The sequence below is a fragment of the Triturus cristatus genome, chromosome 7 (assembly GCF_964204655.1).
Source record: "Triturus cristatus chromosome 7, aTriCri1.1, whole genome shotgun sequence".
Classification (NCBI taxonomy): domain Eukaryota; kingdom Metazoa; phylum Chordata; class Amphibia; order Caudata; family Salamandridae; genus Triturus; species Triturus cristatus.
In genome coordinates this window covers 1,027,838,702-1,027,864,603 of record NC_140590.1, presented here as the reverse complement: position 1 = coordinate 1,027,864,603, position 25,902 = coordinate 1,027,838,702, and the positions used below count along the sequence as shown (strand labels likewise).

The 25,902-nt window shown below is 43.0% G+C and overlaps 1 protein-coding gene across 1 annotated transcript in view; it reads right to left on the bottom strand.

Annotated features, from left to right (window-relative positions):
* NSG2 (neuronal vesicle trafficking associated 2) overlaps nt 1-15,084 on the bottom strand; it is a 224,787-nt gene extending 209,703 nt beyond the window's left edge. Inside the window, exons 1-2 of the mRNA XM_085618092.1 lie at nt 14,951-15,084; nt 12,975-13,125 (exon numbers count right to left, since the gene is read on the bottom strand). Coding sequence (XP_085474218.1) covers nt 12,975-13,103 — 129 coding nt within the window. The 5' untranslated portion in view covers nt 13,104-13,125; nt 14,951-15,084. The remainder of the gene's footprint in view (nt 1-12,974; nt 13,126-14,950) is intronic.
* Nucleotides 15,085-25,902: the final 10,818 nt, after the last annotated feature.

Sequence of the window (25,902 nt, the reverse complement as noted above, 5' to 3'; positions counted from 1 at the left end):
GTATAATGTATTTTAACATTATATGCCAGTATGATTGTTGGAAAATCTGAAGCTCACACCCCTCCAATCTTGCTGACCATGATACGCCCCATCTCAGATACAGGATAGCACATTATATAGCATGTAATAGATTCAATGTCAAAGATCTGTTCCTGGTCTGGACAACTCAGTTGGATTAAGCGTCCTCAGTTAACTTTCTAGGAAAAATAAAAATCCAACAATTACTTCACCTAAAACTCACCATCCAATCAATAAAGATCACATTCCAGCCAAGCAAATGGCCATTTTTAAGGTGCCTGAAGTCTCGTAGAAAAGTTACAAGTAGCTACCGACCATCCTGAAGTCTATGTCCAGTCAGGACAGAGTACAGTTTGATACCAATTAACAGCCCCAATGGTCTCACTGGGGCAGACTTACAAGCCCCATGCGGCACTTTTGCATCATTTTTCCCATGTTAAAAATGACGCAAAAGTGGTGCAAGGGGCTTGTAAATCTGCCCCACTGTTCCGATTATGGGAAAATGTAATGAGGGATAGGCATTCACTGTGACATCCTGTAGAGTGTCAAAGTTTAGGGAGCAGTATCTCAAACATAGCAGGGTGGAGTCAAGACTTTCTTTTGGGGGAAACATGAGGCCGGGACATACACAAAGTCCCAAAGATTCACCAGTTTCAACTGGATACTGGACTTTAGGTTTGGGGGTCAAGCCATGATGTTAACCGGTGATATGTCCGGAACCACAAACTAGAGAGCTGGCTGAAACATTTCTGGAAACACTATTATGTCTACAGCCAACAAGTGACAACTTTGATAGTAGTATTGTGAAGAAAAGACCTACAGCTCTCTTGTTGTAGATGTTTTACGATCACCAGAGATGTAGAGGGAAAGCCTCACTGCAGCTCTAAAGTTGTTTTCCTGAAGCACACAAATGCCCTCAAGCAACCCGGCGCTAATTTGAGGACAAAACAAAGTCCCACCTTACATCTAGAAAAGTCAGGTTTTTATAGCTGTTCGAAACTTAACATAATAAGAAATGGCTCGTAGCTCTAGTGAAAGAGCATTGCAATCTAAGGCCACCCTAAAAGCAATTGAACAGCCTCCATGTGGAGTTATTGTCATTGTGAGACTGCAGCACAAGGAGGAATTGGCAGAGTAAAGGGGGATCTCCCGGGTGTAGCGCAGGAGCAAATCTTTAATAGCTGCAGGACTGTGCACTTTACTACAAGCATGGAGGTTCTTAAACAGAGCCCGCTTACGAATGGTTCGTTTGGGTGGTCTTAAATGAAAGCAGAGTGATAAGACTGAGCAGGAGTCTTGCTGATGCATTCTGGACCATTTGTAGCAGATGAACAGCTTATTCTGGCAGGCCGAGATATAAGGCATTAGCATAGTCTAATCTGAACTCTAGAATGGAATGAATCACAATCAAATGAGTGTCCCGATGGAGAAATGGTAGTACCTTTTCTCAATTTTGTGGTGAACAAAGCACGAGGAACCCACCTCTTAATGTGGGGTTTGACAGAGAGATTTCTGTTAAAATAAACACTGAGGTTTTATGCTCCAGATGAAAGAGAAAGGCAGTATCTCTGTGAATTAGGACACAGGCAGCAGACCAGAGTGATTGGTGAGGGGTGCCATAAGCATCTCCTGCATCTAGACTGCTTTAAGCTTCAGACAGTTGTTATTCATCCAAGCCGCAGATTCAGACAAACAGGTGAGAAGTCCAGGCGAGCAACATTAGAATTTCCATCCAGTCTTAAGATATTGTTGCTCCTTCACTGCTCGGTTTGTTTTGGCACCCACGGTGCAGATTAATACATCATATGAGCTTTCCTCTTCTCACAGGTCAGACAAACTCCTCTTATACGAACTTCGCCACAGCAGCAGTTGACTCTGGGTATGCATGCTTTGCTCCTGCCTGAGGAATGACAATCTCCAACAAAGGCTATGTGGCAGACAAACCTCTGCTCTACACAGCTGTGCAAAGTCTTCTCCATGCCCTTGCAAAGTATGAAGTCCAGAGGCCTAGGATGTATCCCACTTTTAAGGCACAGCTGGGAAGTCAAGGCCAAACACAACACTGATTTGTTCAAAATGTGAAGTCTTCTCTCAGTAAAAGGAAATCATCTTATCCCTTTGTCCTTATATTTCAAAGGCTCTGGGTGCTGACAGTCATATGTTACGAGAACAAAGGAGTGCCAATGCTGATGCAATCAGTAAAAAAACCTTTTACTCGACACAGAAGAAAATTTCAAACAACCATGGAGGTACTATTTAATAGTATTTATTATGAAAATTCTTCCTCTAATTTGTGTAAGGAAAATTTTTTTTAGATACAAAATTCAGAAGCCTTCGAAACCACTTAAAGTACAAAAACGTACAAACATTTAAAGCAAACTTTGTAAAACAGAACAAAATTATTGAAAGAGAAAAAACTACATTACATTCATCTGCCGAAGTGACAGACTGAAAATCATAAGCCACCATTCATACACCACTCCTCATACAACCAAACACCCAATCACACGTTTTTTCTTTCTTTTTATTCAAATTGACCCACAGGTCAATCAAACCTGGTAAAAGTTTAGCGAAATTGTTCGAAGTTGCATATCCGTACTAGTTGATCTAATCGTTCACAGTTCAACGAAATTCATATGGATGCACCAAGTTTTAATTACCACCAGTGTTTGAAAACAAAGGAAACTAAGTTAAACACAAAAAGCAAAAGGTCAACGCGTTTCGAACCCCTGATCCTTGTTTACAGGTGGGGGTTCTCCTCAGGACCAAGATTCAGAGTGGCAGCATGAATAAAGATTCTTCGACATGAACCAACTTTAATAGACTCTCCGCAAAAGCGCAAGTGCTTGCTTGAACAGCAGATGGATATCTTTATGAACTGGCGACGAATCGCAAAGGTGGGAAAACTTGATCAAAACGTCTCTGGGATGTCTCTTGTCCCGGAGCGCTGGAGTCTTAGCGAATAGGAACGGCAAAGCCGAATCTTGTATTTTCGGCGGAGCGCTCTGCTCTTTGCGGCGGAAGACAGAACCTGGCGATTCGTCGCCAGTTCATAAAGATATCCATCTGCCATTCAAGCAAGCACTTGCGCTTTTGCGGAGAGTCTATTAAAGTTGGTTCATGTCGAAGAATCTTTATTCATGCTGCCACTCTGAATCTTGGTCCTCAGGAGAACCCCCCACCTGTAAACAAGGATCAGGGGTTCGAAACGCGTCGACCTTTTGCTTTTTGTGTTTAACTTAGTTTCCTTTGTTTTCAAACACTGGTGGTAATTAAAACTTGGTGCATCCATATGAATGTCGTTGAACTGTGAACGATTAGATCAACAAGTACGGATATGCACCTTCGAACAATTTCGCTAAACTTTCACCAGGTTTGATTGACCTGTGGGTCAATTTGAATAAAACGAAAGAAAAAACGTGTGATTGGGTGTTTGGTTGTATGAGGAGTGGTGTATGAATGGTGGCTTATGATTTTCAGTCTGTCACTTCGGCAGATGAATGTAATGTAGTTTTTTCTCTTTCAATAATTTTGTTCTGTTTTACAAAGTTTGCTTTAAATGTTTGTACGTTTTTGTACTTTAAGTGGTTTCGACGGCTTCTGAATTTTGTATCTAAAAAAAATTTTCCTTACACAAATTAGAGGAAGAATTTTCATAATAAATACTATTAAATAGTACCTCCATGGTTGTTTGAAATTTTCTTCCGTGTCGAGTAAAAGGTTTTTTGACTGATTGCATCAGCATTGGCACTCCTTTGTTCTCGTAGTTATTGGGCTCAGCCTTGCTGATTAGAGCCACACCCAGACTTGTTCACATTGACAGTCATATGTTGACGGAGACTTACAGGAGACCCACTTATTTCCACCCAGTGCCAGTTCACTTTATCCAGGTGGGGCTAGTACAGAGTCAGACCCCCTTCCTAATTTATGCTTCATAAATACCTCTAGTGCACTTATCCCCAATCTAGCTAATGCTATCATGATGGCGGTGGTAGGTACGGAAGGCATGCTGTCACACCAGAATTCTAATTTTAAGGAAAGTCTCTCACTGACTTCCTGGAATCTGGTTGGAGTTCAATTAAAACTCAATGAGCAAGACTGGTACTCCTTTATTAGAAATTATGATGTTTGTTTATTTCACACGTTGAGCCACTTTGAGCTGGCCATGGTCAGAATGTTTATTGGAGTTAGAACGTTACAACCAGAGAACAACTGATGCTAGCCAACGGCGAATCAGAGGAAATGGAAGGAGAAGTGAATTTCCCTTGAATTGGGGAACCTATTCTGAACAATGGAAGGAAAGAGAAACATTCTGCCACCCAACTGGTAACTCTAGTTTCGGAGAGTGGTGTATGAGCAATAGTAAAGTGCATGCTTTTATGTCCACAGATGGACAAAGGACAACCCGTAGAGAGACCACCGCAATATGTATACATGCACGGAGAGACCTTATAGAAAGCCATAATTTATTCCATATATTGAAGTGCTCAAACACATTGCATACACGTCCTAGATATGAGGATAAGCAAAAGACCCCAGTTATGGGGCAGAGAACTAATCCACAAAAGGAAGAGCCAGGAGACAGTTTCCTGAAGGAAAGGAGGTAACATGTTCCTGCTACAAACTGAAATTATTGCCACCACAGCCAGAGTTCTCCCATTCTGGCATGAGACAGGAGAAGTTTTTTATACACCTTTTCAGTAGGGGGTATATTTGTAAGGAGGTGACTGACAAACTGATGTTTATAAAACTATAAAAAAAAATTGTGGGCATTTAAGATTGGATAAGACTGGTTAAATTATTTAGACCAGCAGGTGGGTAGAGTCAGTTACCCACCACTACCAGCTCTACAAAAGAAAGGGGATTATGCCCCGCATTATCAGGTCTATGGCTGTTTATAGTTATTTATTATGAGACAGAAGTAGCCACCCTCACTCAGACTGGGGTAAACATTGGGTGTAGTACATTTAAAGAGCTCTAGACCCTGTTGTCAAACATTTATTGTTAAACTATCAAGTCCCTCCCAGGGTCTCTCTGTATGCTGAGTTCACTGGAGGAAAACATTAAGGGAGTCAGAAAAAGGCATTGCAAAATGCAGCACAAAAATACAAAGCCATGCAGTGAACTTCACACTCAAACGCACAACAATGAGGATGATTCACAAAGAATTTCTCTAGAGCAAATCAGGAGGCTACCCAAGGCATTGCAAATGTACTCCATCTGTCTTATGGTTTGTTTTCAAAGATTTGCATTGGAGCAAATCTGGGAGAGATGCACTTGAGCGGGCAGCACCTGCAGTCTGTGCTGCACTTGTTGAGGCAGGGTGTGTCAGTGAGCTTTTGTGAGCGCACCACCTAAATCAGGCAAACCGCCGGGAATGGGCGGGAGAAGAGGGGGTGAAAGGTCATTACTTTTCTTCTTTGGTCTGTGTCTTTAGACACAGGTCCCTTGCTGATGATCACAGTGTTCTGGTAAATATGTCCTTCCAGCAAGCTGGTTACCAAGGAGTGCTAATGTTAGCCCATTAGCAAAAGAATGTGGCATTTGCATAGCGACTACTACCTCTGCCCTCTCACCCACTGGGCTATTTAACCCATGATTGCCTATACGAAAAAAGGCTGAAAAGCAGGAACTAAACTAAGTAAATGTAACTTTTTTTGCATTTTACAACTCTGAGCTTTGGCGCTACAACTTAGATTACCAGCATGTATCTTTTTCAGCCAGAGCATGTTGCATTGAGGGGCTTGTAGTTTTGCTTTTAACAGTTTCTTTATGGGATCAAACAGCATGCAAAGTGATGTTGGCTAAAATACCAAAAATTGGCTGGCTGTGTTATACATGTAATGGAGCCACTTGTAAGATCCTTTTTAAAATTTTACAAATTTGCGTACTCCATTTCTAAAACAGTTTGTTTCACGTGTAAATTCAAAAGCAAAGTCTGCTAACATACTTTGTGAGGGTTCACTCTTTCACTCACATCATGCATTGAAACAAGCCTTGACACTGTGGGTCTTTTTTTCTAATGTAGAGTGGAAAGTTTTATACTGAGCTTCACAACACAATAAAGATACAAAATACACAGTGCAACCTTCTCTAACACAAATGATAAGTTAAGAACTGGTAGCAGCAGCAGAAAGAACATCACATGATTCTCTCACACAATCAGGATAGGTACAATATAGGTATCTAATGCATAGAAGAGTGAGTGAGAGGTGTTGCATAATTTTTGTAAATGGACATAAAGAAAGAGGAAGTACAAGACTTCTGCAAGAAACAGCCAAACTGTTATAGAATTGGCATACATTCATGTACTTATATACGATTTTGAATGCTCACCTACCTAATGTTGTATGCTTTATCAGAGGATTCCATATCATGCACTGGGAAAAATTCAAGAGTACTAGTGTCCACTGGTGGTACAGTTACCTAGTTATTGGTTCCCTAGTTTGGATGAGATCATGTCAATTATTTTTACATTTATGTACTCTTTTTGTTAAACTGTCAGACCTATTTGTAATAACAAATTGTATTCGGCTTTCCTGAAGGAATCTGGGTCCTAGCCCTACAAGTACCTGTAAGAAATAAGATAAATCAGGAGTACCGGAGTTTTTAAACAATTGCAATACCTGCAGTACATGCAGGTTACACAACATGAACATAATGGAGACTGTACTAGATTCCATTAATTGTACAAAGGATACATTCATAGAATTACGGGCTGTTACATAGTATGGAACGATTTGGTCAGTGGATGTGTGTATAAGTAGTGACTCCTGTCAGGGGTCTGAAGATGGTAGAGGGGTAAGGTCTATCCCACGATATGTCGCCCAGCGGGTCCATATTATCCCATGTTTTGGGGGCAGCCATGGGCCAGGAACACCACAATCTCTGCACCCATACATCTGTCTAGCTGGGCCTTCCATTTGCCTATAGTCGGCTGAGAAATCCCCTTCCACAGCTGGGCAACATCGCGCTTGGCGATAGTAAGGGCCAAAAAGAGCAGATGTTGTTTGTACTTATTTCCCCCTATCTCATCGGTACTGTGCAGGAGGAAAAGTCGTGGGTAAAGTGAGAGTTCCCATGATAATACATTGCTTAGACAAGATGATACCTTGTGCCAAAAGTGTTGCAACCCAGTGCAGCTCCAGACAGTATGTAAACATTACCCATCCTCCCTCTCACATCTTAAGCATGTAGGGGACTGGATAACACCCATCTTCCAGAGTCTGGCCCGTGTGTAGTATGCACGGTGTATGTACTTGAATTATATAAGGCGGTATCGTGTGGACACAGCAGCGCCCCGAGGTCTAGCAATTGCCTCAGCCCAGTCATCGTCCGTCAAGTCAGGAATATCTTCTTGCCATGCTCTTCTAGTCTTGTCCAGTGTCGTCCATGTATGTGTTGTCAGTGTTTGATATATTTGCCGGATTTTATGTAACCCCAAATCCCCCATCAGTAGGCAACCCTCAAGAGGATGAAATTCCAGTAGGGTCTCTAAAGCATGAATCAAGGGGCTCAAAGCATGGCGTAATTGGATATATTTGTAAAATTGTGTCCTTTGTAGTTGGAATTCTACTTGTAGCTGTTGAAAAGATTTCAATGTAATATTTCTACGTTTCTGGAGCTATATAGGAACTGAAGAAGGGAAGCCCCTTTCATTGCTGCGTGCTCTAGCGCAAAAGCCGGGTCAGTTGGGGAGTTGTACCACCATTTGTTTATTATCAATATGTGAGAGGCCACATAGTATGCATAAATATCTGCTGCTGCAATACCCCTATAGTACGTGGACTGTGCGCCGGTGTGCAGCGCTACCCTGATCGCCCCTCAGTTCCACAGAAATTTATTTTGTACGGCATTCACTTGTGCAAACCCGGAATGTGGAATTTTGTACGGGTCTGTAGAGAATTCTGGGTAGAGAAACCATCTTAAAGATGGCTGACCGTCCATATAGTGAGAGTGGAAGGAAGGACCATATTACTGTTTCGCTATTTAGACTCGTAAGTAGCGGGTTGATATTATTTGCCAATGAGATCTTAGGGCATGGCGACATGAAGATGGCCAAATATTTAAAACCTCCTGTCGCGTGCGACAGCTGCGTCGCCCAGGTGCCCCGCCCCTGCTTACCGCATACTGGGAAAAGCACAGATTTTGCAGGGTTGGTGTGCAGACCAGTAGTTTCCCCAAACACTCTGAGGATTTGTAAGATACAGGGCCCCGAAAACCACGGGTCAGTCATAAAGAAAAGGACGTCATCCGCGTATAGCGCACTGTAGTCTGATCTTGACTGAACCCATTCAAATACACGGAGCCCCACTTTGCTCCGAACCCACGCTGCCAAAGGTTCCACTGCTAGGGTGAACAACAGTGGGGATAGGGGGCCACCCTGTCTCGTGCCCCTGTGAACTGGGAAGGGGGCTGAGTGATGTCCGACTATATGAACAGATGCCGTTAAGTTAGTGTGGAACAAACGGACATATGCTATTAAGCGAGGGCCAAAGTTTACAGCTTCAAGTAATTTGAATAGATAGACCCCGCTGACAGAATCGAATACTTTGTCTATGTCAGCTAATAGTATAGCTGCCAGGCGTCCAAATGCTGGGGCCATCGCTATGGCATTATGTACTCTTCGTATGTTGTGGCGAATAGCCCGATGAGGCATAAAACTCGATTGGTCCGGGTGAATTGAGTCCAACACACAAGTCTGTAGGGGATCAGCCAGGACCTTCCCTAATAATTTAGGCTCAAAGTTGATAAGAAAAATAGGGCGGTATGATGAAGGGTCCTCCGAAGGGTGACCCGGTTTAAGGAATAGAACTATCTCCACGTGACGCCAATCCTGGGGTAATATACTTTGCTCTTGTGCATCCTGTATTGCTGCCAGCAAGTAGGGGGCCTAATACGTGTATATTCGGCCTCAGGAACTCCATAGGGAATCCATTGGGTCCGGGGGCCGCCCTGGGTGCATAGCATTCAAGGCCCCGCTCAGCTCATCTATGGTGATAAGGGCCTCTAGTTGGTCTCGCATATGGTCCGTGAGCCTTCAAGGTGAGATTTCTATAAGGAATTCCGCTATTTGGACCTCAGAGAGCTGCTCACGACGCTCTTATAGTGAGGAGAAATGCCGTGCAAATTCCCGAACCACCAGTTCTGGAGATGAACATAAGACTCCCTCGGCATCACGTATAGTGGGGACCGCAGCGGGGGATTTGTCTACCTGGCATAGACTGTAAAGCATTTTACTCGACTTATCTCCCCATTGGTATATCCGATGTTGTGACGCCTCCCAAATCCCTTTGGCTTCACCCATTAGATATTGCTGTATTGTTTGTTGCACTTGTAACAAGTTGCATTGGAGAGAGGGGCTGGGGTCCCGGTCGAGTTGCAACACCAGGGACGCCTTGCGTGACTCTAGGTCTGCCAGTTGTTTTTGTCGCACGCATTTCTCTTTTGTGTGATGACTAATTTCTAGAAATGTTTTAACTACAGTATTACTACCACATTATCAGAAACAGGATGGATGAGCAAGGGCCCTATTTCTTTTCCATCAACATGTTTTGGTGTTTCAATATTGGCTCTTTAGGCTCTGATGTCTTCCCCAGGAACACAGGTATCTCACGTCAAATATTGTGAAACAATCCCTCCTTCACAGGGCACGTTCACCAGTCTCAGAAGGGCGATAGGGCAGGCCTGGCATTGCTTCATTGGGGAGGTTGTCAGTATGCAACATATGTCCTATGGTGAGTCGCTGCAACCCCAGACTGTACTATGCAACAGACCATACCCATGGTGCCAAGTCACGCTCACCAATGACTGGGCGTAGACAGTAGGAGTGTATAGACCTTGAGGCTGCAAACTATATTGCCCACACAAAGGCAACTCCTGTCTCATTGTAAGCATCAATAGAGCAATGATCACCTGGCGAGGCGGTGATCACCTGGCCCCATAATTCTCCTCAGCCTCATTTGTGTTTCATCCTGTCTGGAAATGCAGTGCTCTGGAGGCTTAAGGAAAGAGCTCTTGACTCTCTCTGGGCCTCCTCTTATTCTTCAAATGTTAGTAATTACCACTTTATTAGTAGCTGAGGTACAAACTTTTAGATAAAAGAGTGCATTTTGTATTATTTCACTTTAGCCCCTTAGATTTTATCACTACTCTGAGTTCCCTTTATTAAAATTAGTGAACCCTTTCTGCTACTGCAATTTTATTCCCTTGCATAACATGCCCGGGCTCAGTAGGTAATTTTAGCCAGTGGTTTCCAGTGCTCGGCACCTGCACTTTATGGACAACACTGGCACTTATGACAGCCTGCCACATGGTGGTGCTGTTTTTTTTTTGAGGCGCGCAGCAGCTGTTGTTTAATAATTAAATATACATTAAAATCACCAATACCTGCACCCTAAGCTGTAAGGATATCCTGGAAGGCATGTATTAGTCATTTTAATGTATATATAAGGTCTGATTTGTCACATCTGTACGAGTGCAATGGCTAGTAGTGATAGTACTGTCATTGGCAGTACTAGGTGGAGCATTGGGTGGTGCAAGCTGCAGTGGCCTCCAGACAAGGGCCCAGGCACTTCTTTTTATAAAGTACGCACTGCCCGGCCAGTCGAAAGCTTTTATTGGGCCCAGGGCAAAACTAGTTGTGGAGCTGTGACCCAGGGACCCTGGTTTCAGTCACACCTTCTCAGCTTGTCCATCATGTGTGACCCAGGACAATTACTAATCTTAACCTCTGCTTCTTTTTCAGTGGTCATCACATTTCAGAGCAACTCGAACTAATTTATTTCAGGAAGTGCAGTGTATAAAAACCTCTCTTGTATATGGTCTAATAGATCGTAATTTTGCTAGATCTAGGACAGCAGCAGAGGTCTTAAATAGGAGCCACAAGATAACCCATCTGCCCCTTTTTCGCTAATAAAATCTCACTTGGGGTAGAAGCAGGAAAGAATGTGATATCTGAAGTGAAACCTGATTTCAATCCCAGCTTCCAAGCTCGACTAAACAGCGTGAATTTAGGTAATTCCTTTTCTCTTCTCTGTCTCCTTTTCATGATCACCACATTTGAGAGTACCATGAAATATTTTAGGATGCACACTGGACAACAACCTCTCTTGTGTGTGCTTTAGTGGACCATAATGCTGCCCCATCTATAACAATAAAAGGCTAATATAGAAGGAAACAAGACAACTGACTTGCCTCTTTAGTCATTAATAAGTAAAGCAGGGCAGTAGCAAAGCGAGCTTCCCTGTCTCACAAAAGGCAATAAGTGCAATCTTACATTTCCTCAGGACAGATCCAGCATTGCAGAGTTGGGCAAGCTTTCATCTTTCACAGGACATGATCAGTTAAGCCATGAGTGATATGCAGGTTACAGGCAGATGTCTGGCCCAGGTTCTTAACTCTCTGAGAGGAATGTACAGGTGGATGAGTGAGTGAATATGCAAGCTCTGACACCATTCTCACTTAGGTGATATTCCATGCCAGCACCGTGGAAATCCTGCAGCTGTCACTCCGACACCTGTTTTGATTCTTTGTTCATCCAGGTATTGAGAAATTGCACTGACCTAGTAGGTCTATGTTATTTGGAACAGACGCACCACAGCCTAAGTAACTACCCTCTAGAGAGCACATAGGTGTGAACCTCTTCGGAAAGGTTTCCAATACATGTGCATCAGGCTGGGTGCAATCCTAGCCTCGGCGCTGCACCCGTTCAAAAGGTTGAGGGCTGCCAGTGCTCCTCTGCACCTCCACATTTACCTCCTAGCAAATCTTTCCAAATATGTCATTAAAAAAAAACCCTGGCGTAAATCGGAGATGGACACATCTATCGCCAAATGTATCACCAAAGCCCGTGCAGATGATTGGACCAACGTGGCTGTGTATTGCTCCTCCTTACAGACAGACCCAGCTGAGGGCTGGACGGATCGAGGCAGCATCCACTCCCGGGCCACAGGACGGGAAGCGAGGAGGGTCTCCATTCTGCATGCTGTGGGGAGCTCCGGGGAGCACGATCGATGTTAACACTGTTTGTTGCCATTCGCGGAGGTAACTGGCAGCTGATGTCAGCGCCCAGGAAAATACGGTCCCAGTGCAGAACAAAAGACAGCCGAGATCAGGGGGGCGTCGTTGAGCTAACACGCTGGTTCGCTGTAGCTTAATGCCAGGGTCGGCTGACTGTTAATCTGCAACAAAGGTCTGCTAAGGCCTGGGTGTGTAACACCACAAAGAGAAAACCCCACTTTGATGAGGCGCTAGTGGGGTTACAAGCCCCTTACGCCACTTTTGCGTCTTTTTTTTACATGGGAAAAGTGACGCAAAAGTGGCGCAAGGGGCTTGTAAATAAGCCCCCCGGTTTTCATCTCCTGGCAGGTACTGGAAAAACACAACCAAATCGTCACCGTAAAACCCAAGCCTCACAGTCCACTATAACGAGCAATGTGCAACCAAATGAAGTTACCAATAGCTACAAACATAACAACGGGCCTGTATCTGCGTGTGCACGTGGAAGTGCATGCTGGTCTTCGTCTCTGCCTGACTATCTTGATTTGTGTTATGCACGAGTGCGTGTTGCTCTTTGTTCGTGTGCTTGTGTATGTGTGTGAGAGAGAAAGGCACTGTCAGTCTGAGTATTTATACGACTGCATACTTTGTTGTGTGTGTTGGTGTATGTGTGAGTGTGTGCGCTAGTATTATATAGTGTATACTTGTGTATACTTGCGTATGTTTCCGTTACTCTATTTGGGCGTGTGCTGGCTTGTTTGGGAACGTGGCGTGTGCCTGTATCCGTCTCTGTGTTAGTGTATCCGTTTCTGGTTGTTTATTTGTGCGTGTTACTGTGTCTATCTTTGTGCCTACTTGTGTGTGTCTGAGTGTCACAACGCGTGTGCATCTTTATCTGTGTATCTTTTGTCTGTCTTGAGATCCGGTGGCCTCACGTGCGTGCTTCCATTGTTTACCTTCTCCGGGGCCGGGAACTGCAGGTGGTTTACATCCAGGGGTGTGATGAGGGGCACGGTCTGGAAGCCATCCTCCACTGACGACGGCTTGCAGTTCTTGTCGCTCAGATTGCTCCCCAGCTTCACCATCCTGGCACCTCGCTTTCCAGACCTAAAGAAAACACAAAGGCCAAGGCACACATCGGTGAGCAGGGGAGGGAGCACGGCCGGCGACCACAGTCGTCCCTCGCGCGCGCCCCTGTCCGATTCAATTGTACATGTCAATCACTTGCCACCCCGGGGGCATCGGCCGGATCTCGGAGGCGTGAGCGCCGCGCGCGCTGCATGCTAATGCGCCACCGAACATGCCTGGTCGACTCAGTGCAGCCGGGTCTATGTTCGAAAATAACCCAGACGAGGAGGCAGACCGTGACCACTCAGCCATCCAAAAAAACAACCTGGAAACATTCAGCAGCCGGCAGGCATTAGATTAGAGGGGAATTCATATGAAACCTGCTATTTTAACCACAGTCACGCCATGCCTATTGTGCCCAGCATGCCAGGTTTGGGTGGTACGGCTCCAAGGTAATGTTGCAACCTCACCTACTCAGCTGGCGCATATACTGGTCTGGCGACAAGACCGCCGGATCGGTCAGCGCCTTACCAGGCCCATAAATGCTGACCCTGTCAAGTCTGCAATTGTCATACAATCTGTACTTAAAGAGTATTAATGTGACACGCCGCGTGCTCTGCGATGGCACTACGTGCGAAGCAAAAGGCGTCATGTCATAAAATGCATTAATAACACAATGGTCGTGAAGCGCAGAGTGTAATATTTTTTAAGGGACCAGCTCAAATACACCCCCGCTATTAAATGTGATATATACTATCCCCATCGCGATAATATAGGAAATGCAGTTCGACGTATAATAAAATACACGATAGACTGTAAAATAATGCGCATATATAATGTAATTCCGTAAATATAATATCCTGTACAATTTAATTAATTGCCAAGCACCGCACAGTGCAATTCAATGTATACAGCAATACACTACGCTGCTTCAGGGGTAGTATGCGCTATATAAATTTCATCTCAATTGAAAACACTTTACGATACAAGAGAACGCACCACTCGGTATCATAAAATATGAAAAATACAAAGCGCTACACAAGAAAACTCAAAATTCTACAGCAATGCACAACACACATTGCAATAAGCAAAACGCAATGTACAACACAATAACATATATACAAAACATATATAGCATACAATACAATGTACAAACCACACACCCGATCGTTATTTGGTGTCTTGTGTGTTCTCCAAACCCCAATGAAAACCGCCCTCATCTCAGGGGCGTAACACAAGCTCCTGAAGTGCAGGGGGGCCCTCAACCTTTCAGCGGGCCCCCAACCCTTCAGGGGGCCCCCACTGAGCCCAAATTCTATTAATATTCGGGAGATATTGGAGACTGCCGCCCCTCATCACATTCTGCGGGTTGGGGGAGGGGGGCATTTTGCTTTACGCCACTGCCTCCTCTCCCCCCCCCCCCCCCCCCACAGCTCATCACAGAGCGGTTTCTAGCAGATTTTGGCCCTCCCAAATATTAACGAGATGGCATGTAACCATGCCCAGAAAGCAAGGCATATTCACAAAGGTGTACATCTATAATTGCATGCGTACCCGTTGTGCTGTAAGGAGCGAAAGTAGTAAATAGAAAAATACAACAAAATGTGTCTGCGACCGCCACACCCTCACGTCACAAGCCATTTCACTTTCACCAACGTTTAACGGTGCCTCGGAAGACGGGATACGGCCGGGGGGGCCCTAACTCTCTGCGCCCTTCTCCTCAGAGCCGCCCCGGAGCCTATCTCTAGTCACCATGCAGTGGAAAAGTCCTATGCGCCGCTTTTGATGCAGCTCCTGTTCACGAGACCAACATGATAAATAAATGAAGACAAAAATAAGCAGAATCATTCTCGGCGTGACTTACTGTCAAGAGGTCTGCGTGTCAGTCCAGGGGCAGAGGAGCGGAGATGCTGCGGCGAAGCAAACTGCTGCTGTCCGTGGTGCTGAACCCCGTCCTCCGAGAGCTACTGACTGGGAAGCAGGGAAGGAGGCTAAAGCAGCCGCTCGGTGGCAGCCGCCCAGGCTCCCTCTTCCTGCCCAATGGCACCACCTGCTGTTCCAGGCGGAGGGTGACAGCAGCTAAATGAGCTTAAAGCAGGCCTGATAAAAAGCATTCTGAAATCACGCAGGCGTCAGGGCCTACTTAAAAACCAGTGGCGTTTCTAGAAGAGATTTTTAAGGGGTCCATATTGGGGGCTCAGATAAAGTTGGTGCACATCCAAAAATATTGTGGGGATTTGGTACATATATAGAGCGAGAGAGCGAGGTGGCCTTTGTTGCCGACAATGTGGCGACATTTACAAACCGCGAGAACAAAGGCCATATGGGTTTTTAAATTTCACCCGGACCCCAAACATGATATACACGAATATACAAAAACAGTTACATTTACACATTTTAAAAGACGTGCACACGATGGATGGGGTGAACTAATTTGTACCCCTTTGCAAGCTACATTTATTCATTAAACAATATATAGGACCCCCCCTGCAGCAGAGGACTTTCTGGGAAAAAAGGAGGGACTAATTCAGTTGAGGAACAACAGGCCAGGGCTGGAATTCAAAATACAATAAGTACAAACGAGAGTGCCCCTGAGACCATGAATAAGAGAGTATATTCACTTAAAGTCTAGACACAGTACGTTGCCTACACGTAAGTTCCATTACGGAACAACATTGCATCAAACAACATTTTTTACAACTGTGAGTCTGGATATACAAAAACTGATTGCCATCACCAATGAGACTTTATGCAGAGAATTATATTTAATATTTTTAATTCAATTGTTTATGGCCATTGCCACTTGTTCATTTCTTTTTAAAGAAATACCATTTTCATTGTTACAAAAATTAAAACGCCACAAAAAACATTATTAAATCATAAGTGATACATAAATAATGAAATATACACAAAATCTTGACATCTTTTGGTCCTAAAGTTGGGAAAAACAGATATATATCATATATCGGGAAAATCGTACGTCATTGTTTCCTCGATTTAGTTTAAATTCAACGGTCCAGAAAGGGAGAGGTCAGAGGTAGCATTAAAGTAGATTACGAGCAGATATAGCACAATCAATTCAGTACACCATGACATTTCATAAAGTCTCCAAAACTTATGTCCTGTTGCTGTTCTTGACCTCATACGTGAGAAAGGAGGAGGATTGTGAAGAGTTGTGAGGGTATAGGTAAACCAAAGAGTAAGCCGACGCGTTTCAACCTTCAAGTGTGAGGACCACAACGATTTCTAGGAAGGTCTTCCTCAGGGCAGTGCTTCTTTGTGTAGGACACTGAAAAGATGGAATAGAAGATCCCTTTTTGAAGGAAACACTTTGTTCTAAAACCGGGCAGCAGCCGCTGCCTGTAATCTCAAATCTCTGTGAATTAGAAAAAATACATGTTTATGTATATGTATCTTTCTTTACTTAAACTAAAGACACAAATGGGTATTGGTCTTATTCTATCACATCTAGCATTTAGACAAGGAGGCCTGACAATGGACAAGGCTTGGAGGGCATGTATCGAACTGGCATGCATTTTCATTAGCTAAAGACCCAGTGGTAGCTTTAATTTTATATGCGATATTTTTCAGAAACGCAAATAGTATACATTCAGTACTGATGCGTAAAATGAAAGGTGGTTTACCTACGCACGGCCATGGCCTGTGCGGCAATTTAAGAGGAAAGTTCAGTAATGTTTGAAATTGGAAGGACAATGTTTCTCGTTATGAAGCGCATTATGGTAAACATGGGTTGTAAATGACCCCAGTACTGGATGCAAGGTTTCAACCAAACTTACAAATATCCCGCATGGTCTCACTCTGGCACTACAAATACGATTGTGAGCAAGTCCTGGAATATGCATAATGATGCCCTCGGCTTACAGAGCAGTTTTTTGCTGCTGACGGTGAAAAGGATCATTTAAATATTGTTTTTTCCTACAGTTCGTAACCTTAATGCCATGTGTTACACAGACCAAGTGTATTAGGCATAAGACATATAGGGGATGGTCTAAAAATGGCATGTCTTGGCATATATATCGCTCGCTTGTGCTGGCGCATTTCTAAATAAACGAAGGATACTTGCATTGCCATAGTATTGGCGCGTACATTATATAAATAAAATTTGCAGCCGTCTATTAGCCCAACCAGCTGTATTGGTGCTTGGTGACACACAAAAGAGCTGCAAATGTACTAAATACGGGGTGGTAATGGCGTATTTTAATGTAGACATAAGTTACTCACATGGCCTAAATAGCGGCGCGTTCTTCGCGTGTTGGTAGATATAATCACCGGAATTATTCGTCTAGCGTCCTCGGGGCAGAATTACTTTCTCCGAGTTTAAGAGCGCTTAGTCGATGCAGACGCTTTTATGAAACGGTTCAAACATTTGGTTGAACAGTCATTTCCGGGTCCCTAGTTCCTGATGCATTATAGGATTCTGTTGGAATGCCTGGCTTCCTGTGAGTAAAAGAATATCTAAACTGTGAACAGCGCCATCTAGCTGCAAGATTACTAGATTTCTTTTTTCTAAAATTTGTCGATCAAAGCTTTAACAAGTGTTGGAATAAATCTACACACCGGCTGTTATAAGAAAGGGCGTTCTTTTGTAGAAAACATGTATTCTGTGTAGGGCATAACCAATACTTGTTGTTACAATACAAGGACAATCCTCAAATTCTAATGCAAGGAGACATGCAATTATTACCACCTTCCTGCATATTAAATTCCAGAACAACATTCAAAGTTCCATCAAATGCATTGCTTCATATTTGATAAATCATCATCCAATAAACAACCATAGAAAATACATGATCGAATACAGGAAGGGCGCACAAATGTAACCAGTCATATACTGCAGTATTCAGTTTTTAGATACAGTGCATGATTTCAGATAGCTCATTTAACCCAAAATCAGTGGTTCCAAATTTCAATATGTATTTAGCTTCATAATTGGCTAGAAGAGTATAAATCATAGCACCTTTGATCTGTTTTAACACCGTCCATTTCATTTCTTGGGGGCCATGATTTTTTTCAATACAGTGTTTTACCAAGGGAGCTGTCAAGATCCTGCATTTAATCCGTGATCGGTGTTGGGTAATGCGTGTTCTAATCTGTTGGGTTGTCTTGCCAACATAGGCTAGAGAACAAGGGCACACTACACAATACACCACATTAGTGGTGTTGCCAATTGGTAAACTCAAAATGTTTGATGGTTCTATTACTGTATTCAAATTGACTACCTTCGATAGTGCTGTCACAAGATGTACAATTACCACACCGATGGTGGCCTTGAACCAGAGGTAAAGACAACATCGATTGTATAGTGGGATGAGATTTTATGGCATATGTGTTTGCCCGGACCAAATGGTCTCTAATGCTCCGGGTTTTCTTCAATGCAAAAATGGGGAATGCCCCAAATGGATCTATCCCTTTGACACATTGCCAGTTACGTTTGACAATTTTTTTGACTTCATTGGTGGAACCTGAGAAGGTTGTTACACAAACTAATGGCATTTCAGTAGGCTTGTCTTTAGGTGTTAATAAAGATTCCCTAGGGGTATACCAAGCCCTTTTCATCACCCATTTAGTTAGTCTTCTTGGGTACTGGCGTAGGACCAATTTTTCTAGGAGTATTTTTTCATTGACAAAATAGTCCTCTCTCCGAGAACAATTTCGACATATTCTCAAGAACTGGCTAAATGGGAGATTGTCTTTCAAATTTCTTTGATGAAAACTGGAGAAATGTAATAGCGTATTACGATCAGTTAGTTTCATGTTTTATCATCAGATCCAAGAAATTGCTTTCTTGGTTACTAGAATGAAAGGTAAACTGAATATTGGAATTCCTCTGATTTAGCCAGGAGCTGAAATCTTCTAATTTTTGCATCGGTCCCCTCCACAATATAAATACATCATCAATGTATCTTTGCCAAATTTTTATATGGCCATCAAAGGGGTTTTTGTGGTAAATCCAGCATTCTTCATAGAGGGCCATAAACATTATGGCCATCTCGGGGGCAAACGGACAACCCATCTCTCAGCCTTTAATCTGCAAGTATTGCTCTTTGTTGAATTAAAAAAAATTGCATTTTCAAGCATAACGTACCCAGGTCTATCAAAAAAGACGTGGGTACCGCATGAGGCCTTGGTCGTTGATCCAAAAAGAACTCCATTGCTTCTAGCCCCTCATCTTGTGGTATGTTTGTGTCTAAGCTCACGATGTCTAGGGTAACTAGAATCTCATTCTCTTGATAAAAGGATTGGCCTTCCAACAAATTAATGGCTTGCATGGTGTCTTTAATATAGCTGGTAGTGGAGCTCGCCAGGGGTTTCAGAAAAACATCGATGTATTTAGCCGGTCTCTCCAGCAAAGAATAAACACCCAAAATTATAGGGCAGCCAGGAGGATTGTTAGAATCCTTATGAATTTTAGGAAGGACGTATATCATAGGTGTTCTTGGGTTCGAATTGAACAAAAATTTTGCTTCCTTTGATGACAGCCATCCATTTTCTTCACCTATTCGGATTAGTGATGTCAATTTCTCTCCAACAGTTGTTGTGAGGTTTTGGTCTAATTTTCGGTAATGATCTACATTAGACAGCTGGCGAGAAATTTCAAGTTCGGATTTAGTCCGTTCCATCAAAACAATCCCCCCCCCCCTTTATCAGCTGGCTTGATAATCATTTCTTGGTTCTTTTTTTAAGGATTCCAGTGCATTTTGTTCTTCTTTATTGATGTTCCAATGGGTAAAGGGCTTTTTATTTTCCAGAACATCGAGTTCTTTCAAGACGCTGGTCTCAAACACGATCAATTCTATCGGCATGGCACTTGTGGGAGGAAAAAAGGTTGACGGGTCCTTTAGACCGGAATAGTTTTTTTCTGGGTTCCAAGGTTTATTGGCAAAGAAAGCTTTCAATCTCATTTTTCGAAAGAACTGAATCCTTTCTAGCTTGGTGCGACTTATATCAGGCTTAATGGTCGGTATAAAGGACAGACCTTATTAAGTACCTGGATTTCGGAAGCACTTAGATCGAATTTGGTAAGGTTATAGATTGGACTCACTGTATTTGTTACCAGCGATAGGTGTTCCTCCTGGTAGTTATCTCCCCCTGATATTGTATCTGGTTGGGGTTCCGATTGTACCACTGGCCACCTCTGTTTCTCCCTCTCGATCCTGTGTTGCCTCGGCCTAAAAAAGTTTGGGGCCCTTGTCGCTAATGTGTCTGTGGATTCCCTTAGCTAGTTGATGGTTCCTCGTCGCTAGAGATGTTAGAATACGAGGAATCGTCAGAGAAAGTAATGTATTGTTTTCTGCTTCTCCCTCCGTATGTTCTGAGGTTACCAACACTACTTTGTTGTTTATAGTAATCTTTATCTAAATAAGGATAAGTTTTGATCTTGCTGAAATTTTGAATATCCCTATAGAGGTTTGTCCTCTTAAAGTCTTCTGTATTTTTCTTGAAAATCAAGTTCTCTTTTTCTAACTTAGCTAGTAAATCCCTAGCGTTCTCAATGGCCGAGTTGGTTAACAAAGCCTCTTCCAATTCTTTAATCAATTCTAGTTCTTCCTGGCTGAGTCTTTCAGCTGTTTTGATAGACAGGAACATCCAATCCCTAGAACACTTTGTGCCAATATGACTAAAGTTGCCCAGATACACTGGTTGATCTACAAAAATTACTGGCACAATTTTAACTTGAAGCCCTACTGGGATAGTACCTGCCCTTAAATGTTCCAACAAAACCTCCCTGTGTAATGCAGTGCGTATTAGTTTTTTCTTCAATCTAGGAATTTTCTCTAATTCTGATTGATTTCGAGGATTAGAAGTGGAGTCCCCTAAATTCAACCTGGATGGTCTTTTGAGTAACTCCTCTATTTCTTCTATTTCTTCTTCGCGGTAACTCAGAGTTTTTGGCTCTGACATTTGGAAGATCAAACGTGAGTGTCCCTAACCTAATGAAACAAATGAAAAAAACGTGCAGGAAATTAAAGTGAAGTGGCACAAAGAAAATGCTTCTTAGGACTTTCTGGGCATTGTTATCTCCTGGGAAGGGGGGGGGTCATATTGGCTGCTACTAAAGACACTTTTAGGTAAAGGTTTGTCTGCTCGTACAGGGGATTGAGGTATTGGTTAGCCTCCTGGATATCAAAAGTTATTAGGAGAAGACACTCATTTAAGATCCAATGTGCATTCTAACCCTAATCCTTATATGACTAACAACAAGTTTGTATGTACAATGAGTGAGGTGGAATGTGAATTTATAACAATGTATAATGAGAAAAAGGTGGGAGTTAGCAGAAATTGAAAAGAAACGACAGACAGAATTAGAAGCAGAGTCTAAATATAAATTCAGATATTCAAGAATGCATCCTAGGCTGAGAGTGGAACAGGAAAAGAAAGGAGTAACTTGTATGGTGTGTGAGGGATATCAGAGTGCTGAGTCAAATCAAATCAATTCTCGCTTTATTCGATTCAAGAGTATCAAATCATAAAAGCACAATGCATTTGTCTTGGACCAGGGCCAGCGGACTCGATAATTCTCGCCTCGGTGCCTACTCTAACCAGGGATCACACTCGGCAACTCTGGGCATTAGCTTGCCTCATCTCCACAACGGCCCCCCACATTTGCCGGGGATGCCTGGTTTCACCTTGGAGATACCCAGGAGGGACCATCTCACAGGGATAGCCAGGACGGGTTCCCCAGCGGTCTATAGCGCCGGGACACTTCCGAGTAGCTGTGCGCTGAATAAATTAAAATAACATAACATAACATAACATTTAAAACAGATAAAATACAATAATATAAAATATTAAATGAATATTAAGAACAGCAATGCATGATACAATGAAATGAGAATTAAGGCGTGCTAAAAGTTTAAATACAATTGCTATGAGGCGTTACCCTGCATTCTCATTCTGAAGCGAACTACCCCTTTCAAAAATTTAACAATGTGATCAATAAAAATCGTTGCCTCAAGAAGTAGCAATTTTATAAAAGCGGGTTGACATTTTTTCAAATCTAGCCATTTCAAGATGGGCGAAATCCATTTCTTTCTGATAAGAGTATAACAATTACAGAAAAAGAAGATATGAATTGTTGACTGGGCCGATGTATCATCAGACGAACATGGACACAAGGTACAGGACCAGTCATTTATCTCAGGAAAGGTCACCGTAATATGAAAGTTGCGCAAACGAAGGCGCCTCAACAGCATCCTATCGGAGTTGCCTAATGTAGAGGATAAGTAGGGTTGTAGCCCAAACTGTGTCAGGAGTAGTTGATGTTCTCTGACAGTCGATTTCATAACATTAGCAGACAACCTAATCGTCTCCAAATGTTCTAGGCATAGTGATTACAATTTCTTCATGGAAACTCGGGACAGGCTACCAGGGTTGACATAAAACTCAGGGTGACCGAGGTCATTCATAAAGTTTTTAATGAATGCAAGCCATGGAATGCTGGATGCCCGCTGCAGATATTGACAGTCCTTAATCATGACCCGATTAAGCCCAGTCGTGGTGCTGGTCCAGACCTTATGCCAGAGTAAAACTGGCTGAATTTTAATAAGATCTGATAAATACGATAGGCCCAGCTCAGCATGACAGATGTATTTAGCTGTGCAGTTCGAGACGGCTAAAAGGTAAATTAAGAACCTGTTCTCAGCCAACTGTAAGGGTTCAGTGTTTACAAAACCCCAGATGCCTGCGCCATACATGGCTACATGAATTCATTTAACTTTATAGATTGTCAACAAGTCAGCAATAGGGTGCTTATCAAGTTTCCTGAAGAAGTTAATTAGGGCTTCTATAGCTTTCGCAAACAATAATTTTCTTGTGTTCATGGCTATGCTCCATGTACCCCGCTTATCAAACACAATGCCAAGATAAGAAAAATAATTGACAAACTCGAGTTTTCTGTCGGCTATGAAGATGTATCGACACTTAACCGACGGTTTACTACATTTCATAACAACAGTTTTGGTACTGTTACCCATAAGGTCGAGCTTGGACATAAAAGAAAAAAAACTCGAAAGTTTTCTGCAGGCCCAGCGGGGTTCTGGATAAAAGAACGGCATCATCTGCATATAGCAGGGCTCCAATTTGCAGAGTGCCGATACTGGGTAATTCCTGGCCTTCCCTCGCCAAAGTGATACCCAGACTGTTTATATATAAGGTAAAAAGGAGGGGGGCCAACACACAGCCCTGCCTTAACCCCTTCCTAACAGGGAAAGTGTGACTACGTTCACCTGAAAGCGCGTAACGGACACTTGCCTTAGCGTCTAAATAAGACTGTTTAAGAAAGTTGATCAATGATGCTTCCACCTCCAGAAGCTCTAAGATACCCCAAAGTTTCAGATGGTTAACACAATCGAAGGCTGAGCTTAAATCGACAAAACACAAAAAGAGACAACCTTGTTTGGCCCTAGTGTATTTTCCCCATAAAAGGCTCAGATTTAAACCCTGCTCGATAGTGCCAAGCCCTTGACGAAAGGCGTACTGGAATTCAGAAAGAACACCCTTTCGTCCGCCCACATCAGAAGTCTATTCAGGACGACGCGCACGGCCACTTTCACGATGGAATCTAAGAGTGATATAGGTCTATAACAGGCTGGGTCATTGCGGTCGCCTTTTTTAAAAATAGGGACAAGTATGGACTCTGTCCAAGTTGGAGTAAATCCCTGTGTGCGGCAAGCTTTTAAGAACATGGTGAGTAGGGGGCCCCATAATTGAGGACAGGATTTAAACAAGTCCACCGGAACACTATTGGGTCCGGGGGCTTTTCCCCCCACACTGTCGTTTATTGCCGCAATCACCTCCTCCACATTAAAGTCGATTTCAATTGGGAGGTTACTTGTGTTAATATTTTGCTCCTCACACTGTATAGAATCTAAGTTATCACAATATAGCCTAGAAAAGTGGGTTACCCGATGGTCCTCCTCAATCGTGATTTCAATGCTTGGGGTATTTATGGGCGCCAGGAACGGGGCATTGACAGCCTGCCAAAAGCTTTTGGTATCTTTTAACTCTGAGGTTTTCTTAAGTGACAACCATAATTCCGTTCTAACCTCCTCTTTCCAGGCCTTAAGTGATTGTTTATACTTAGTTCTTGCACTTCTTATAATCTCTTGATCCCGTGGGGATTTATGTAAGGCAGCTTTCAAAACTGCATGGGCTTTACTACATTTAGAGTCAAACCAACCTGTCTTGGTAAAGTTAAATTTTTTGGAGTCGGATAACAGATTGAGATGTATAGACTGTGTAATATTTCTAAAGGAATTAAGGATATCCTGGTCCGTAGCGGACTCATCCAAACAGATAGCAAAATCTGTTTTGCAACTGTCCAAGATCAGCTTGGTTAACTTCATAGGGTCTGCCCGCTTCCACTTAATGGTATAGCCGTTAGGTCTGTTTAAGGCTTTATCCTGCCACGGTGTGGCCGGATTACCCTCTGTAAGCACATTTGCTGGAAGATCCATGGTAACACTAATGGGGTAATGATCGCTGAATGCAACAGTGGGAATTACAGCGTTTTGGACTCTATCTGCGTATCTATTGGAAATTAGAATATGATCAATAGTGGAGGACAAACCACGACAGATAAAAGTGCCAGTAAACGGAATAGGTGGTGTGCATAGATCGTTCACAAAGCCCAAGTCCAAGGAATACTTCATCTCATTTAGATTGTCCCCAAGAGGGGAGTGCGAAAAATGGGACGTATCTACATCCTCGTCCAGTATCAAACCGCAATTACCACGTCCAGCATTGTTACAGGGACCAATATTAAAGTCACCCACCCAAATCAGACACAAGTCCTTAGAAGTTGACCTTTGTGTTTTTTCCAAATTTTGCAGTAGATTTGACAGGGCAACCTCTCTGTGTGGCAGGGGAATATTATTATAAAAATTGACCAGGATGGTACTATGAGAAGCGTCAATCTGTATTAATAAGACCTGATAGTATATGTTGGAAACCACAAGATCCAACTTTTTTACGTTTAGCCTATGTGAGATATAGATACACAAACCGCCCTTTTTTCCCCCTGTATCTGGACGGTATGGCTGGGGTAGAGAATGTTTTAAACCCATTGATATGCAAAGGGCTATCAACCCAGGTTTCTTGAATGCAAAGGATGTCAAAACCGGCTACAAAGACAAGCCAGACTTGGTTGGTCAATTTGGTGGTTAAACCCGCTACATTCCAAGATAACATTTTGGTTGTACAAGACCTAAGTACAGCTGGTTCGGGACTTTGGGTGTGTACAGGATTGTCATTACAAACAATGGAGTAGAGAACAGAATTGTTAGAAGATATTAAAAGGGAGGTATTTCGATTCTTCAGAGCTACTCCCGACTTGTTAGAGCAATTATCTATATTATCAGCAACAGCAACGTCCTGATGTAAGACATTAGGCTGAGCCTCAAGCTGGGCCTCCATACTTCTGTTGCGGATACCAGCATATAAATCATCGCTGTAGCTTACATCCATAAATTTGAGTGCATTTAAATCGTTAGATGTTGATGCCGAACCATTTGGACTAAAGACAGAAGTTCGTCTGTAGGCTGTGTGGCTATGTGTGGAAATAAGTCAGTCGATGTCTTCTAGGCCTGTAAGAGTTTTGGATCTATTATAGGTAGGTAAAATAAATTGATGTTGGTAAGTGGGATTAGTAAATCTTGGCTGGGGGGTATAAGGGTAATATGTTGGAGGAGGATAAAAATATCCAAGTGGCAGAACATTAATTCCCCTGTTGGTTGCATGGTCACACCCTAGTCTACGCATGACTTCACTTACCAATCTCGGTGTTCTAAAAGTTAG